At 54.2% G+C, this 15072-nt stretch overlaps 1 protein-coding gene across 5 annotated transcripts in view; it reads right to left on the reverse strand.

The window, feature by feature from the left end:
• The window catches only part of LIMS1 (LIM zinc finger domain containing 1), a 93541-nt gene that overhangs the window by 14148 nt on the left and 64321 nt on the right, over window positions 1-15072 (reverse strand). For 2 of the 5 annotated variants that reach the window (XM_065891419.1, XM_065891420.1), the window contains exons 1-2: window positions 4631-4809; window positions 1130-1289 (exon numbers count right to left, since the gene is read on the reverse strand). In XM_065891419.1, the coding sequence (XP_065747491.1) occupies window positions 1130-1289; window positions 4631-4809 (339 nt within the window). Of the gene's footprint in view, window positions 1-1129; window positions 1290-4630; window positions 4810-6644; window positions 6662-15072 lie in introns of those variants that run through there. The other 3 variants (XM_065891422.1, XM_065891421.1, XM_065891423.1) reach the window with 2 other exon arrangements.

Genomic DNA, 15072 nt, shown 5'->3' on the forward strand with positions numbered 1-15072 from the left:
TGTCAGCAAGCACATTTCAGCCTCTCTGGGCCTCAAGGAAGAAAAGGCTTTCCAGGGTGTGGAGACCAATGTCTGCTCGGGGGCAGGCTCCCTAGAGCCCCGTAAATGTGCTCTGGGTCTGACCGCCCTGCTCCGGCTCAGGGGCCGGAGAGCCTCATGAGACCTCAGCCCCTGCCCCACCCCCTCTCCCCCTGCTCCCCTCACCCTCTTCAGCCCCACCCTCCGGCTGTGGGTCCCTGGGTCCCCTCTTCTGCTCAGCCCCCCACACTGTCCCCTGCCGTTCCCAGCCCGAAAGCCATTGCCCTTCACGGAAAGAGAGATTCTCGTTCCAATTGCACAGGTTTCTGTCGTAGGGAACGTGTGTTTCTGGGACACAGCAGGAGCTGGAAAAATGCGTTTGAGTGGATAACACAGTGTCCCCGAGCTGTGTCTCGACACGCTGCGCCACAGGCTGGCCGGGAGCTTCCCTCCCAGGGGCACTGTTTCTGTGGGAAGATGCTGTCGAGTTGGCCAACAACTGACTTACTAATGACCTTTAAAAACCACTGTTCCTTCCCCAGGAATGGCCTGTAAAACAGAAAAAATTTTAAATCTGCTTGGTAGAAGGAGAAGGGGAAATCAAACAGTGGCCACCTCTGGGCGTCCCGGAACTCTACGTGTACGTGTCGCCACGGAGAGAGACACATGCAAATGCGTACGGAGGGGACCACACACGTGCACGCGCGCGCGCACACACACGCACACACTGTCGTCCTCGCTCACAGCTCGGGGTCATCCCTAGACCAGCACCCCCAAAGCAGACGTGAGGAGGAGGTTCCAGGACTGGTCAGAATGAACACAAGTGAGCGCGGGCCACGTGGTGACACCACAGGATCAGGGAGGACAAGTGCTGGGGAAGAAGAGGAGACACAGAGAAGAGCTGGATACGGAGGGGGTGCCCCCTTCCCCCGCAAACAAGAGCCCCTTTAGGACACAGGTGCTGGGAGTTGTGGGGCAAGAGGAAGCGGGCCGTGCTGGGGCGGGGCGGGGGGCACCTGAAGGGCCGGCGGGCGAGCCCCAGACACCCGCCACCGTCACTGCCCAGGGCCACCCCTGCCCTCGCGCATGCCGCCCGCCCACCGGTACCCACCTCATAGAAGAGGCCCTCGGGGAACTGCTGGAAGCACTGGGCGCACACGAAACACTGCTCGTGGTACAGCTCGCCGTTGCTATTGACGATCTTCTCGGCGGGTGCGAAGCCTCCCCGGCAGCGCTCACAGCTGGCGTTGGCCAGGGCGTTGGCCATGTTGCTGCAACACACAAGGGACACAGGTCACGGACGGCGGCCCTTCCCGGGAGCTCAGTCTGAGGCCACAACAATCATATCTTGTCCATAAAGCCCGCTTTCCCGCTTGCGACCCAAGGTCTCAACCCCACCCAGCGTCCGGGGTGCAGACCCTCTGGTTCGCCGACATTCCTGCATCCCCTGCCAAATGCCCACGACGCACCCACAGCGCCTTCCAGGAGGCAGGGATGCAGGGGGCACCGAGAGCCGCCTCAAGGGCTGAGCCGACAGCCTGACGAGTGGCCTCATTAAGTCCCCCTCACGTGGGTCCGGACACGCTGAAGGCCCGGCCAGACGCAGGCCCCCTCGCACCCGCCGTGAGGGCCTGCCGAAAGCAGCTTCAGTAGCTCTACAACCCGCCAAATGCCTGGGCCCTATAATCCAACTGGGAAGACAAACGTTGAACACTAATATTACAAAATGCATCTTAAAAGCACAGAGTTTTCCACTCTGAAGATCATCTTACAGATGGTGAAGCGCAGGTTCAGAGACCAACGAGCCCAACCTTGCAAAGCTGTCCAGCTCACAGGAGACACAGGCCCAGAATCCAGGTCCCCCGCCCACGAGTCACAACCAGATGATGGCGTCGGGTCAAATGCTCGAGAGGACGTGAGAGGACCCTCTACGAGTCCCCGGCTGGTGAGTCCGGGCCGGGGTCCCCCTGGACCCCAGCACACGCGGGTGCTTCCAGTGAAGGCCCACGTCCCACCCAACCCTGTGCAGCCTGGAGGAAAAGCATACAATCAAGCCCGTGACCAGACCACTGCTTACTCTGAATCTCACATAAAGGAACGGCCTCCAGGTGGGGAGGTCCCCAGGCAGAGCAGGCGCTGGCCCAGCCAGCTTCGTGGTTTGCAAGTTTATTTTCAGGTATCCAGACCCCACGCAGAGCGCACGCTCTGCTCTGTGGCCGGCCCCGGGGCAGCTTCTGTCCACCCAGACACCCTGTCAGCCCAGCTGGGGAAGTCATCGCCTACGAACCTTCCCAGCCCCCCAGGCGGCAGGTGGGCGGGGGTCCATCCCACAGGCAGACGGGCTGCCCCGTCCCATCACAGCCTACATCTCACTGCTTCCTTAGCAAGGTTGGCGCAGCGCATGCTTCGCCCCCCGCCTACCCCAGCGGAAGACAACCCCGCCCTCTTCCTCCAAAGCTCTCACCCAGCAGTATCCTGCCCTGTGGTATTCACACTCCACCAGAAGTGCCACGTTCACAACCCCACACCAAGCAAAACTCAATTAAAACGCCACCAGAAAAGGAAGGAAGGGAGGCAGCCTCACTGCTTGTGGCAAACCTGACCTGAGTCTCATACTAAATTACATTTTCTACTTTGTCACTGCAAAGTTACTGTGGATCAGGGAGAAAAACCCATCAACTCCCTTCGTCACCTGGCTTTGCCATAAGCCAGACGAACAGCGGTAGTTTTATCGAAGCTCTGGAAAGGCTTGTTGCCCCCCCTTCTCCAAAGTGGGGGCCAGCATCCACAGGCACCCGTCAACGAGGTGTGCTCAGCCCACAGCTGCCCCCATGGGCCTAGGACCATTTTGAGGACGAAATAAGAAAAAGTACATAAAACCACTTTGGAAACCAGAAGGTGCTACTCAAATATGAAGCATTATTATTACTTTAAAACTTTCTCAGAAGAGTCACCAAATTCTCAATGATTTTAGTAGAGCCCCAGGAGACCTACAAAAGAAGAAATCCTGGGACATCCTGACTCATGATTTCCTAGATGAGTGACCCTCTCGGGGTGGAAATGTCCTCCCTTTTCCCACATCTCTGTGGGAGGCCACATTTTCTTTATAAACTTCATGTGAAACAACATATTGCAGAAGGATGAATGCAGGTGAAACAGTTTTATCAAGACAGACATTAATGAGATTTGCAAAAATGTAATACAATGCCACTCTTCCCCCCCAAGTTTTCTCATTTTGGAAACAATTTTCATAAAAACTTAATGAATATTAATATGTATTAATATTATTAATGTGCGATGAGCTTACTGTTATTTTAAATGAACTAATAAATACTTAAATTTTTCTCAGTTTTATTTTCTAATACAGTAAATGCTGATAAAACAAAAGCTATTTGGAGACCTCAATGTTGCTTTAAGAATGTAAACGGGTCCCAAGATCAAAATGTTTATCAATGACCTATTTATACTCATTACACTATAGACCGTTTACATTCAAGTTCAAATACTCAAATAGTTAGAAAACAGACACATTATACAAACAACCTCTCCCCACACACAGGAAAAATAAAGTAGTTTTAGAGATAAAGTAATATGTATCTTTGAAGAAGTACTCATTTCAATAACAAGCAGGAAAAGAAACAGAACATTAGAGGAAACTTCCAGGAAAACAACCAACCAACCAAAAGTCTCACCCACCTACTCAACTGTTCACATTATTTCCCTTCCTCTCTTGTCTCTGACCCTCTGGCACTGTGTATCTGTTTTTTAATGGGCTGTAGTTAGCGCAGTTTTAGGTTTACAGCAAAACTGAGCGGGAGATACAGAGAGTTCCCATACACCCCCGACCTTGCAGGCACAGTGTCCCCGATGGCCAACATCCCCTGGATGGAAAACGGACACACACATTCTTTCCACAGTGACTGTCACAGTTAACACAGATGATAGAAGCTACTTATTAAAAGTCAGGGATGATAGAACTGTCACTTGCTTAGTTATAATTAATAGGCTAATTTTCCAAAAAAGGATTTCCACGTCGGGAAACGTAAACCTCGGGGAACAGAAAAGCCTTCGTAACTGTCTGGTGAGAATTGCTTTGGCCGACCTGCTTCCACACATCAGGGGCACACAGAAACCTGACTTCCTCGAGCTTTCCCTTGTTCAAGTGCCTCGTTTATCAAAGCGTGCAAAACAAAACCTCGAGCATTAAAGTGCAGAAATGTAAACCCTAAAAGCGTCCTGACAGTTGATGAAATATTTTGGTTACAGTGTAATTATAATTGCCCAATTAGTCTTAAACAGAGCTCCTCAGGAGTTGTAAAGAGAAGCAACATCTGTTGCAAAAGCGCAGGGAAAGGATGGGTGGAAACAGAGAATCAGGCCGTTAAATGCTCCTTCTGGCTAATGACTCCCTGGAGGCCCCAGGCACTCCCAGCTCCCAACAGGGAGACCTCAGCGCTGCATGGGCAGCGAGAAGACAGCGCTCTCCTCCTCCGTTTCTGCATTTCGTCCTGGACGCCCGCTCCACCCCGGGAGGCCCCACTGAAGGTGGGGCGATGTCAAAGCCCAAGGCAGGGAACCCGAGCCCCAGGAGAGGGCTGGGAGGGGCACTCACGATTTGATGTAGAAGTCACAAAACTCCTTGTAGACCCTGACGTCGCTGTGCCTGCGCTGCAGCCTGGACACGGCCCTCTCATCCTGGCCGCAGGGCGCCCGGTGTTCCCCGTTACAGGCCGCCGGGGGTACCTCCTCGCCCTCCGGGATGGCAGCGGGGCGCGGGCCCGGGAGTGCCATCGCGGAGCGGAACGGGGGACTGGACGGGTCAGGACGGAGGCACGGACACCCAGGCGGCGTCCCGGTCACTCCCCTCTCCGCTCCCACACGTCAGCGGCTCCAGGGTCGCACCGGCCCCTTCACATTAAGAGCTCCGGGCAAGGCAGTTGTGCCGGAGACGGTGTGGATTCGCTGAGCGTCTGGAAGCTCCAGGAACTTTCCCCGCACACACGGGACCAGCTGTGCGGCAGCCCGGCCGCCCTCAGGGGGGATGGAACAGCTGTGCAGGGGGTGCAGGCATGAACCCTGCTGTGTGACTCTGGCGCGGTGACAGCTCAGTCCCAGGCTCAGCAGGGGAAGAGCCGGCGTCCAGTTACAACTCCTTCCGTTTGGCCCCAGCTGAGCCTGTAACCAAGGCAGCCAGTCCTTCTGGGTCTTTATCACGGATAGAAGATAAAGGATGCGCTGCAGGCTCGCTGTGCTCCTTGCACACCACTGTCGGCTCCAGTGCACCAGGGTCGGCAGTGAAGTGATGAGGACACGTGTCCTGGGGCAGTGAAAGGGGCCCAATCTCTCCAAACCGACCTCCTGGCACCCCTGTGCCTCCCACCAGACCAGGGGGAACAGGTGGGAATCTAACAAATACAACAGACCAGTGAACACAACGAAAAGCAAGCAGACTCACAGATGCAGAGAACAGACTAGTGGTTTCCAGCGGGGAGAGGGAAGGGGGGAGGGGAGGCAGGGGCAGGGGGTTAAGAGACACAGACTACTACGTATAAAACAAACAAGCTACAAGGCTATACCGCACAGCACAGGGAATACAGCCAATATCTTCTGATAACTATAAATGGAGTATAACCTTTAAAAATGGTGACTCACTATGTTGTACACCTGTAACTTAAACAATATTGTACAACTAAACTTCAATTTTAAAACGTCAAGAAAATAATTTTTTAAAAATTAAAAAAACATTTAAACCTACATGGTTATATAAGATGCTGAAATTATATTTAGTGGTTTTTTTCTTTCAAAAAGAATATTTAGTGCTCTAATCAATCAAAAAGAAAAAAAGAAAACCTAGGGAGCAGGTGAAAGGCACACTGACTGACAGAGCAGGTCACACGAGAGACAGAAGGGCCGTGAAATCATCAGCAAACAGACAAAACGCGTCTGAGACGTCCGCAGCATGACGGCCAGAACTGTAAACAGTGCTCCTAGGTGCTCACTGCCGTGTTCCCAGGAGGTACAGGTGGGGAAACCAGGGCACAAAGAGGCTGGATAACCAGTAAGTAGGTGGTGGAGTCGAGATTTAAACCCAGGTGGTCTGATCCCACAGACGAGATGCTAACTCTCTGTGGGAAAACGGTTACACGTAATTACTGGGGAGCAAAACAGGTTATCTAGAAAGGCTGGGTAGTGCATACAAAATGGGGCTAGAGGCAGAAAATGAGACATGCTCTCCTCATTCTGAACCCTAAGGATCTCGGGGTACAGGTCAGAATGGCCCCGGCCCAGAGCCTGCAGGGAATGGAGCAAGAGGCTCGCCATCTTTAAACAGGAAAGAAACAGCCTCGTGGTTAAAAAATGTTTGTTTACAGTGACCGTGTGGAATAGAGAGGGAGGGAAGGAGGCAGCTGGTGTGGAGAGACACACAGAAACACACACACTCAGACAAACACAGACACACACACTCAGACACACACTGACACACAGACACACTGACACACAGACACACATAGACACGCAGACACACACTGACACACAAGACACACACAGATACACTGACACACACAGACACAAAGATGCGTGACAGATACTTGTTGGTGAGTGAAAGGGGCTAATCATCCATCTACCTGGTCTGGGAAACCATGACCATCAGCTGCTGTTGGCACATCTAAAAACATAACCAATTATCTCATTCCCCCCATAACGACTAGTCCCGTCTCTACTAGACAGGAAAGCAGCACTGCGGAGAAGCCGATGGTTCCTGAACACACGGCGCAATGAAGTCTCTCGTGCAGCAAGGAATTAATGTGAAGGACCTGCAATCACACTTTAAACTTTTTATCTTGACATAATTATAGTCACAGGAGGTTACAAAGATTGTACAGAGAAGACCTTTGTACCCTTCACACAGCTTCCCAATGACTACATCTTCCGTACAATGAAAACCAGGACTCTGACGCCAGCGCGATGTGTGTACAGGTCTGTGTCACCTTGTCACACCTTGTAGATCCGTGTAACCGCCACCCCCATCCAGACCTGGGGCTCTTCCAGCCCCACAAAGACCTCTCTCACGTCCCCTCTGACGGTCACACCCACCCTCCAGCAACACACTAGTCTGTTTTCCATCCACATAACTGTAATTTAGAGAATGTTTTTGCTGTGGACTGAATCTCTGTGTCCCCAGAATTCATACTGACAGCCTAATCCCAAGGCAACGGGATCTGGAGATGGCCCTGTGGGGTGTCAGCAGGGTCGAATGAGGTCATGAGGGAGGGGCCTTAATCCCCCGGGATGGGGTCAGAGACACCCAGGCGAGAAGACAGCTAGAGACAGCTGCCCACCAGCCAGGACGTGGGCCCTCAGCAGACAGGATCCGCTGGAGCCTTGATCTTGAGTTTCCCAGGCCCCAGAACCTCGAGAAACAAACCCTTCCTTAAGCCACGCAGCTATGGCGTTTTTGTTACAGCAGCCCGAGCTGACTAAGACAGCCTGTGACCATCTGAGACTGGCCTCTTCCACTCAGCAAAGGCCTGTGAAACCCACCAGGCTGCCGCGCATGTGGACTGCCTGCTCTTTTCACTGCCGAGTAGTATTCCGTGGTGTGCGCACACCACAGCTTGTTTAACCATCACCCACTGGAGGACACTCCAGCAGCTTCCGGTCTGGGGCTGTTGTGAACCCAGCTGCGGGTAAGTTTCTGGGTGAATATTCGGTTTAATCTCTCTGAGTTGTGTGGGAAGGGTACGCTTAGTTTTCTGAGAAGCTGCCAAGCTGTTTAGAGTGGCTGTACCGCTGCACACGCCCACCGGCAAAGCACGAGAGATTCAATTCCTCCACACCATCGCCAGCGTTTGGTGTTACCATTACTTATTTTAGCTGTTTAATAGGCGTGCGGTCCCAATTTTATTATGCACATGTATTAAGTTCACGTATACGCAGGTAAGTACAAAAAGGAAGTCAGAAATGTCACTCCACCATATCATCGTACTGACAGAAGGGAAAAAGAGTAAATACATGTTATTTGGGAAAAAATTCAAACGCTACAGAGATGTATAGGATGAACAGTAAGGTGTCTTACTATTTACTTTGTGTTTGTCCTACTAATCTCAACTGTGCCTTTGATGAACTAAAGCGCTCAGTAAAGAGTGACCTGATCCTTGATCACCAAGGCTGAGAGTTGAGGTCGCGATTAGGGCAAATCTGGTGTGTTGTGTGTTTTGTTTCCCCGGCACCCTGAATGCAGCCAGGCTCGCCAATCTCTCTACGGACAGAGCTGCCAGAGGCTGTGCCTGGACAGGAAACACGTCCCGACCCTCCTCTCCACCAGCTACTAACTGTTCCACACCCTCCACGAGGTCCTTCTTCTCAGACTGTGCTGGAAACGTAGTAAAGCGTCCCTCTGCTCTCGAAGCTCTGCTGTTTCGGGAACACTGTGTGAAGGCGACGCAGGAGGAGACCCTCCTTTTCCCCGGTTTCCTCTCCTTCCAGCTGGAACCGTGCCAACGAGGGCACACAGTCGCCCCAGAGAGACCGACCTGCCACCGGAGTCCAAGCCCCAGGTGCCCTTTGCCCATCAGCACAAGGGCGCCGTGGCTGATGCGGAGGGGTAGACGAGGCTCCGCCTGCTGACACTTCTGCCGCCTCTCATTATTTCCTCCTTTCGTTTTTTAATCACCGATGTGTGGCCTAACTGGGAGCTGGGTTGGGGGCAGGCTGAGGTTTGAAGGGAGGAGCTGGAAGAGCCGTGGGCCGTTCATCACACATCTACCCCTACTGGCCTCGTCCCAGGAGCTGGTTCTCGCAGAGAAGCTCTCAGGGCAGAGGGGAGTCCCTGGGCCTTCCACGCGCCCCTCATGCTCAAACAACACAGGAGTGAGAGGCGAGGCTGCAGAGCCACCGGCTGACGGGGAGGGGTGGACGCATGGTCGCCTCGGCCCCAAGGGCGTCCCGGGGGTGGGGGTGGGGGGGCGGGCGCCCGGCCTCCGCAGCCCTTTCTGCTGGGGTCTCAGCTTCTTAAAAGGTAACTGCTCAAGTAACTTCCTTACATCACACGTGTCACATCTGAACATACGGAACTTCTGCTACGTGCTCACGACTCTGCCGACCTAACTAGTACGTCGGAGGCGCCCACTCAGCACACAGGCGCGTCCACGTGTGGCAGGAGCTGCCCGGGGATGCACGTGCTCCCTCCACTGCTCACGCAGGTGACGAGCGCCTTTCTCCCCGGGCCCTGGAGCCGAGGGCAGAGCCATGACTACGTGGCATCCACCGGTCAGGGCACCACACGCCCAAAGGGTTGCACAGGACAGTCGGCTGGTCCCTCACGTCCCCATCCAGCCATGCGGAGGAGTGGAGCTCAAAGGCGCATGTAATTTCTCCAAGAGAGCAAGGGGTAATCTGAGGCCAAATGAACACCATCGCCCAGTTTTCAGAGCCAGGCATTCTGTTACTTTTAACCCATTTTTCGCACTTAATAATGTCACTCTTCGAAATGCAAACAATTCTTTTATACTGTGATCGTAACCATGAGAAAAACATTCATCTGAACTCCCTTGACTGAGATCACTATGGGCCATACAGCGCAGCACAACAGCCCTTGAAGCAGGTGGGAAGCTGTTTTATAAAATATCCCAAAGCCATTGTTTTCTGAACAGTGGGCCTGTAAGGTGGTTTCCTGGCTCCTGGGTTCCCAAAGCTTCTTCCCGAGTTTCCAACAGCGGCTCAGGCCTCCTCTTCACCAAGGCTGACCTGGATCTCCGGGGGGATCCCCCAGCACAGGCCTGGACCCCAGACGTCCATCCAGAGTGGAGAGACTTCTTGTATGCTGGGCAGTGGCTCAGTCCTTTAGGGCCGCTGTAACCAAACACCACCGACCAGGTGGCTTATACACAACAGAAATTCATGTCTCACGGTCCTGGTGGCTGGAAGCCCGAGACCAAGGCACCAGCGCGGCCGTGTGGGGTGAGGACTCTCCTGTTCCCCTGGGTCCTGGCCGGCACCTCCTCGCTGAGCCCACACACAGCGCAGGGGCAGGGGCCCCGTGCGTCCCGTTCACGAGACCTTCACCCCGCCCCCCGACCTCATCCCCCCCACACTTTTTTTTCCGTACGCGGGCCTCTCACTGCTGTGGCCTCTCCCGTTGCGGAGCACAGGCTCCGGACGCGCAGGCTCAGCGGACATGGTTCACGGGCCCAGCCACTCCGCGGCACGTGGGATCCTCCCGGACCGGGGCACGAACCCGCGTCCCCTGCATCGGCAGGCGGACTCTCCACCACTGTGCCCCCAGGGAAGCCCCTCGTCCCCTCTTAACACCACATCGCGGGTTAGGACTTCCGTACGTGAACTGAGCGGATGTGCAAACATTCAGACCAGAGCGGGCAGGATCTGGGACCCTGGCTGAGTGTGCCTGAGTGCGCGTTAGATGCCAAACCACACGCAGCACATCTGCTGTTGAGCTGACCGCTCCCGAGGCCTGCACGTCCCTCAACCCAGCTAACGCCACGATTTCAGCCAGAACAAATTCCGCCCCTGGGGAGACACCCTGCCCAAGGCGAACAACCTGCTCAGAGGCGGCGGACCAAGAGAGGGCAGCTGTTTCCACCAGCTCGAACACTGAGTGTAAGCCCGAGCACGGCTGGCAAAGTCAAAAACGCAACTTTTTAATAACTGGTACCTTTTATATTCAAATTCCCTCCAATAGCAACAACTGAATTACATGCATCACTACCAAATATTTCATCTACGTTTTAAAAAAATTTTTTATTGGAGTATCGCTGATTTACAACGTTGTGTTAGCTTCAGGGGTACAGCAAAGTGAATCAGTTACACATATACATAGATCCACTGTTTTTCTGATTCTTTTCCCATATAGGTCATTACAAAGTACTGAGTAGAGTTTGCTGTGCTCTACAGTAGGTCCTCATCTACGTGGCTGAACATGTTGACCGACTGCCTGTAAAAAGCGGGCCCTGACACAGGAAACGTGTTGTTAATGCTGCCCCTGTCACACAGGCAGTCGCTCTGTGGATGTGACCCCAGAGCCTGGCAGGAGCTTCTCCAACCTCTATCCACAGGAACCCGGGGCGTTCGGAGTGTGGGGATGGCAAACCAGCTATTTTCACTGTTTCTCTATTTCACTCAAACGGAAAACCTACTCTGATTTTCCTCTCCTATTAAAACAAAACAATCGTGACATGCAGTAAAGATACTGGTGCTGGAAAGGTCCTTCTCATATCCCCGTCCAGCACAAATGCCCCGTTCCCTCCAACGGACGGGAGGGACAGGGCATTGCTGCTACCATGACGTCTGCCCCATCCGTTAAACTGTTCCCAGATCCTGGCTGCAGAGGAGGAAATCATCCACCGCGATGGGCCAGAGTGGAGAGACTGAGGGAGCTGCACACCTGTCACATGCTGAGCAGGCCCAGCCGGGGAAGCAGGGGGACGGGGAAGCGTGGAAGGCGTCTCCACACACGGAGGTCTGGGGAAGTCACTCTGGCTTATACACAAGTTAACTCAAACTTTATGCCCGTGTGTGGCCTATCGAGCATACGCTGTATGTCTGCTTTCATTATTAAAGAAAAGTGCACGGTGACCAGAAGTAAAGAACGTCCTTGTTAATATAAAGATGAAATGCCTCCCTTCCCGGGACGACAGCGCTGGTCCTCCTCGGATGTTAAGCCTCCCTCCCCGGGGGCCAAGGCCACGCTGACTCACTGCGTGTGTGCTGGTCTGTTGTTTTTAAACCTTGAAGGAGTGCATCCCTGGCTTGTTTAATGTTCTTTGTTCTGACGAAATATAAAACTGTGCTGAAAACCCTGCTTCTCCAGAGCAGTTCCTCAGAGTTACCTAAGAGGCTGTCTTCCGGGCTAGAGTCCTCTCAGTTTGGCTCAGAAAAACGCCCCAAACTCTTTTCTATTCCTATTCTAGATTGTTTATTGATTATTTCCACCGACAGGAGCAAAAGGCAAAATTTTTAATAGCAGAAAATTGGCGAATGATGTCCATGCAGGCACATGGGGCACCGGGACGGGAGGGCCCGACTGCACGGCTTGTGGGGTGGGCTGGACTCCCCGACCCCGTCGGCCCAAACACGGTGCAGCTTGTTACGGAAAGTGTACAAAAGGCAGAGAAGACTCACCATGTTCCTGCCACACACGGAGGTCTGGGGAAGCCTTTATGTCTTTATATGAAGAAGGACTTTACTTCTGATCAGTGTGCACTTTTCTTTAATAACTAAAGCAGGTGTACGGCGTATGCCTGGTAGGCCACAAACAGGCGTAAAATTTGAGTTAACTTGTGGATAAGCCAGAGGGATGTCCCCAGACCTCCGTGTGTGCAGACAGCCTGATAATACCCTATTCCCTTTCTTGTGAAGATCCACACACACTTGAGAGGGCTGTTGCCACGTGGTTGCTTACAATCGCCTTTACTGGTGACGATCAAATATTCCCAGCACTGAGGACACCATCCAAGAGGACAGGGACACTCCAGGCCCTTTCTCCCGAGCCTTCCCGGAGCTTCCAGCCCTCTGAGGCCCGCCCGGCGCTCAGATCCTCCTGTGAAGCTCCTCTAACATTCCGCCTGTGCTGACCGGCGGCCCGGCAGCCCTGGGATTTGGGAAGACCTAACCCTACTCCACCCTGCAGAGGGACCGGCGCCGCACGGACACACTCCGCCACCGGCCCCATCGTGCTCCCCCATCTCCCAACAGCTGGACCAGCCCTGTGTGAAGTCGCAGGGGACGGGATGGGCCAGCAGGTGCGCAGACTGCTGCCCTCCCCCGGGACTGCATGACTCCATCTAAGGGTCTCACTCACCACCTCAGCCTGGTTTCATCCCCTCAGTAAAGAAACTGCCCCCACCCCCCGAACTGTCATCACGGCTGGAATCTGGAACTGGGCTCCCAGGTTCCCTCCCACTGGGTCCCCACGGTCACTCAAACAAGCCGGGTTTGGTCAGCTTGAAGAACATGCTCAGAATTCCTCTTACAGGCTGGGCCGTTTTCTCTGCGTGTTTAGCCGTCTCCGTGGAAAAACGCCCCTGGAGCAGCCCTCCACTCTCAGGTCACTTCTCCCGGGAACTCATACTGTGATCCACAAACACACCGTCTCACCCCGAAACATCCTTTTTAAGGGATCTATTGCGTCCTGACCAAAAGAGACAAACTTGAGAGGGTCTCATATTTCAAACACAAAAGGGCAGCATTTTTAGCAGGAGTGTGGACTCCAGAGAAAGCCCGGTTTACGAGAAAATCCCCGCAGGGTGTCCACGAGCCCTTTTACGGCCACGGTGGCCACCGCCGCCACTTGCTTTCTGGCTCTCCGTTAGGTCCTTATTTTAGTTCTGACTCAGCCGGGACGGCTCCCTGAAAGCTGACCTTCAACAGACCTTGGGGGGAGGAAGCCAGCCCAGTTATCTCATGACCGTGAGCTAATTGTGAGGTCTGCCCTCCTCAAGGAAAAAAACCGTGAGAATTTCAGGACAAAGGACAGAAAGAAACATTTGATTCAAGTGAAAACAACCCTTTCAAATTTTAATCTACCTGTCTCACTGCTTTTCTTTTAAACAAAGAACATGTTTTCATGTATGTTTTAGCACATTAAGCAACATTTGAAAAATATCGGACAAGATAAAGTGCAGGAACTGAAAAATGGGTTTTTTTTGATAACTTTAAAAAGTTTTCTTGGGCTTCTCTGGTGGCGCAGTGGTTGGGAGTCCGCCTGCCGATGCAGGGAACGCAGGTTCTTGCCCCGGGCCGGGAGGATCCCACATGCCGCGGAGCGGCTGGGCCCGTGAGCCACGGCCGCTGAGCCTGCGCTCCGCTACGGGAGAGGCCGCAACAGTGAGAGGCCTGCGTACCGCAAAAAAAAAAAAAAAAAAAAAAAAAGCTTTCTTTTCTTTCATTCACTTCAAATTTCACGAGGTGTGCACAGCAAGGCTGGACATGTTTCAGCTGCCGAGCCTTAGATGCCCCTGCGGGACCGTCAGAGGATGTGAGGGGCCGAACAGTGGTGTCCGGCACCGGCTGGCGTCTCTCCGTGGGCCCATGTGTGTCCCGCGTGTCCCCCTCTTCTGGTCCGCCCGGCACCCCTCCCCGCATTGGGTGAACTGGGTTTCTGAACGCCGTTCTGCAGGCTGAGGGAGAAAGCTCTCGGCCAGCCCCCTGGCTTTTCTCAGGGGCAGGGCGTCTGCGTATCTGCAGGAGCGGTGGTCACGCCCGATCCGACCCGACCTCAGGCAGGACCGCCGGCCCCTCAGCAGCATCACTCGGGTCTCTGCTCCGACCCGGTCCGGGCGCTGGGCCAGGCGGACATCCCACCGGCCGCCTCCCGGCTCCCTCTGCGGGCTCAGATCCTGCCCCTTCTTCCCGGCCCTGGGCCCCCAGCCCCGCGCCCAGTGGGCTCCCCCCTGCAGCCCCTCTTTCCAAGCCCGTTAGAGTTAGGAACTTCATTGTTGCAGTGAACCTTCCTCCTTCTAATCACTGTGTGGGTTTCTCCTCCTGATTGGACCCAGATCGAGGCACGAGGCCATGCTCAGACCCCAGGGCCCGGATGCGGTAACAGGCACGGGGCTCACTCAGCAGCTGGAAACACCCACACCTACATGTGAAACCAGGCAGGGTGGCGGGTCACGTGATAAAATCGCTGGGGGTCCAGGTCAGCTCCCACCCGTGCCCTCCTCTCCCACCCCGCGCCGTGTCTGTCCTGCCCCCTTCCCTCCCGCCTCAGCTACAACCCTCCCAGGAAGGTGTGGAAGGAAAGGTCTGTGCAGGGGAAGCTCCAGAGCTCAGGGCAGCGCCTGCGCTGTGTCTTTCACATTTAAGTACTTAAATGATATAAAAGCAACCTTAAGCCTTCCTGACTGCGGGGCTCCAATTCTCTCGTAAATGGAGCTGACTGGGGGGCGGGGGGGGGGGGGGGGGGGCGGGGCGCGGTTTCCGTGCAGGAGGCCACGTGCACCTGCCCCGTCCCGGGTCCACACCAAGCACGGCAAAGCACAAACCAGAACAATCTCTTGTCGTGGCATAAAGGAGAGCAAAAATGCCATCAGAACT

Source organism: Phocoena phocoena, chromosome 14, assembly GCF_963924675.1.
Source record: "Phocoena phocoena chromosome 14, mPhoPho1.1, whole genome shotgun sequence".
In the NCBI taxonomy this organism is placed as follows: domain Eukaryota; kingdom Metazoa; phylum Chordata; class Mammalia; order Artiodactyla; family Phocoenidae; genus Phocoena; species Phocoena phocoena.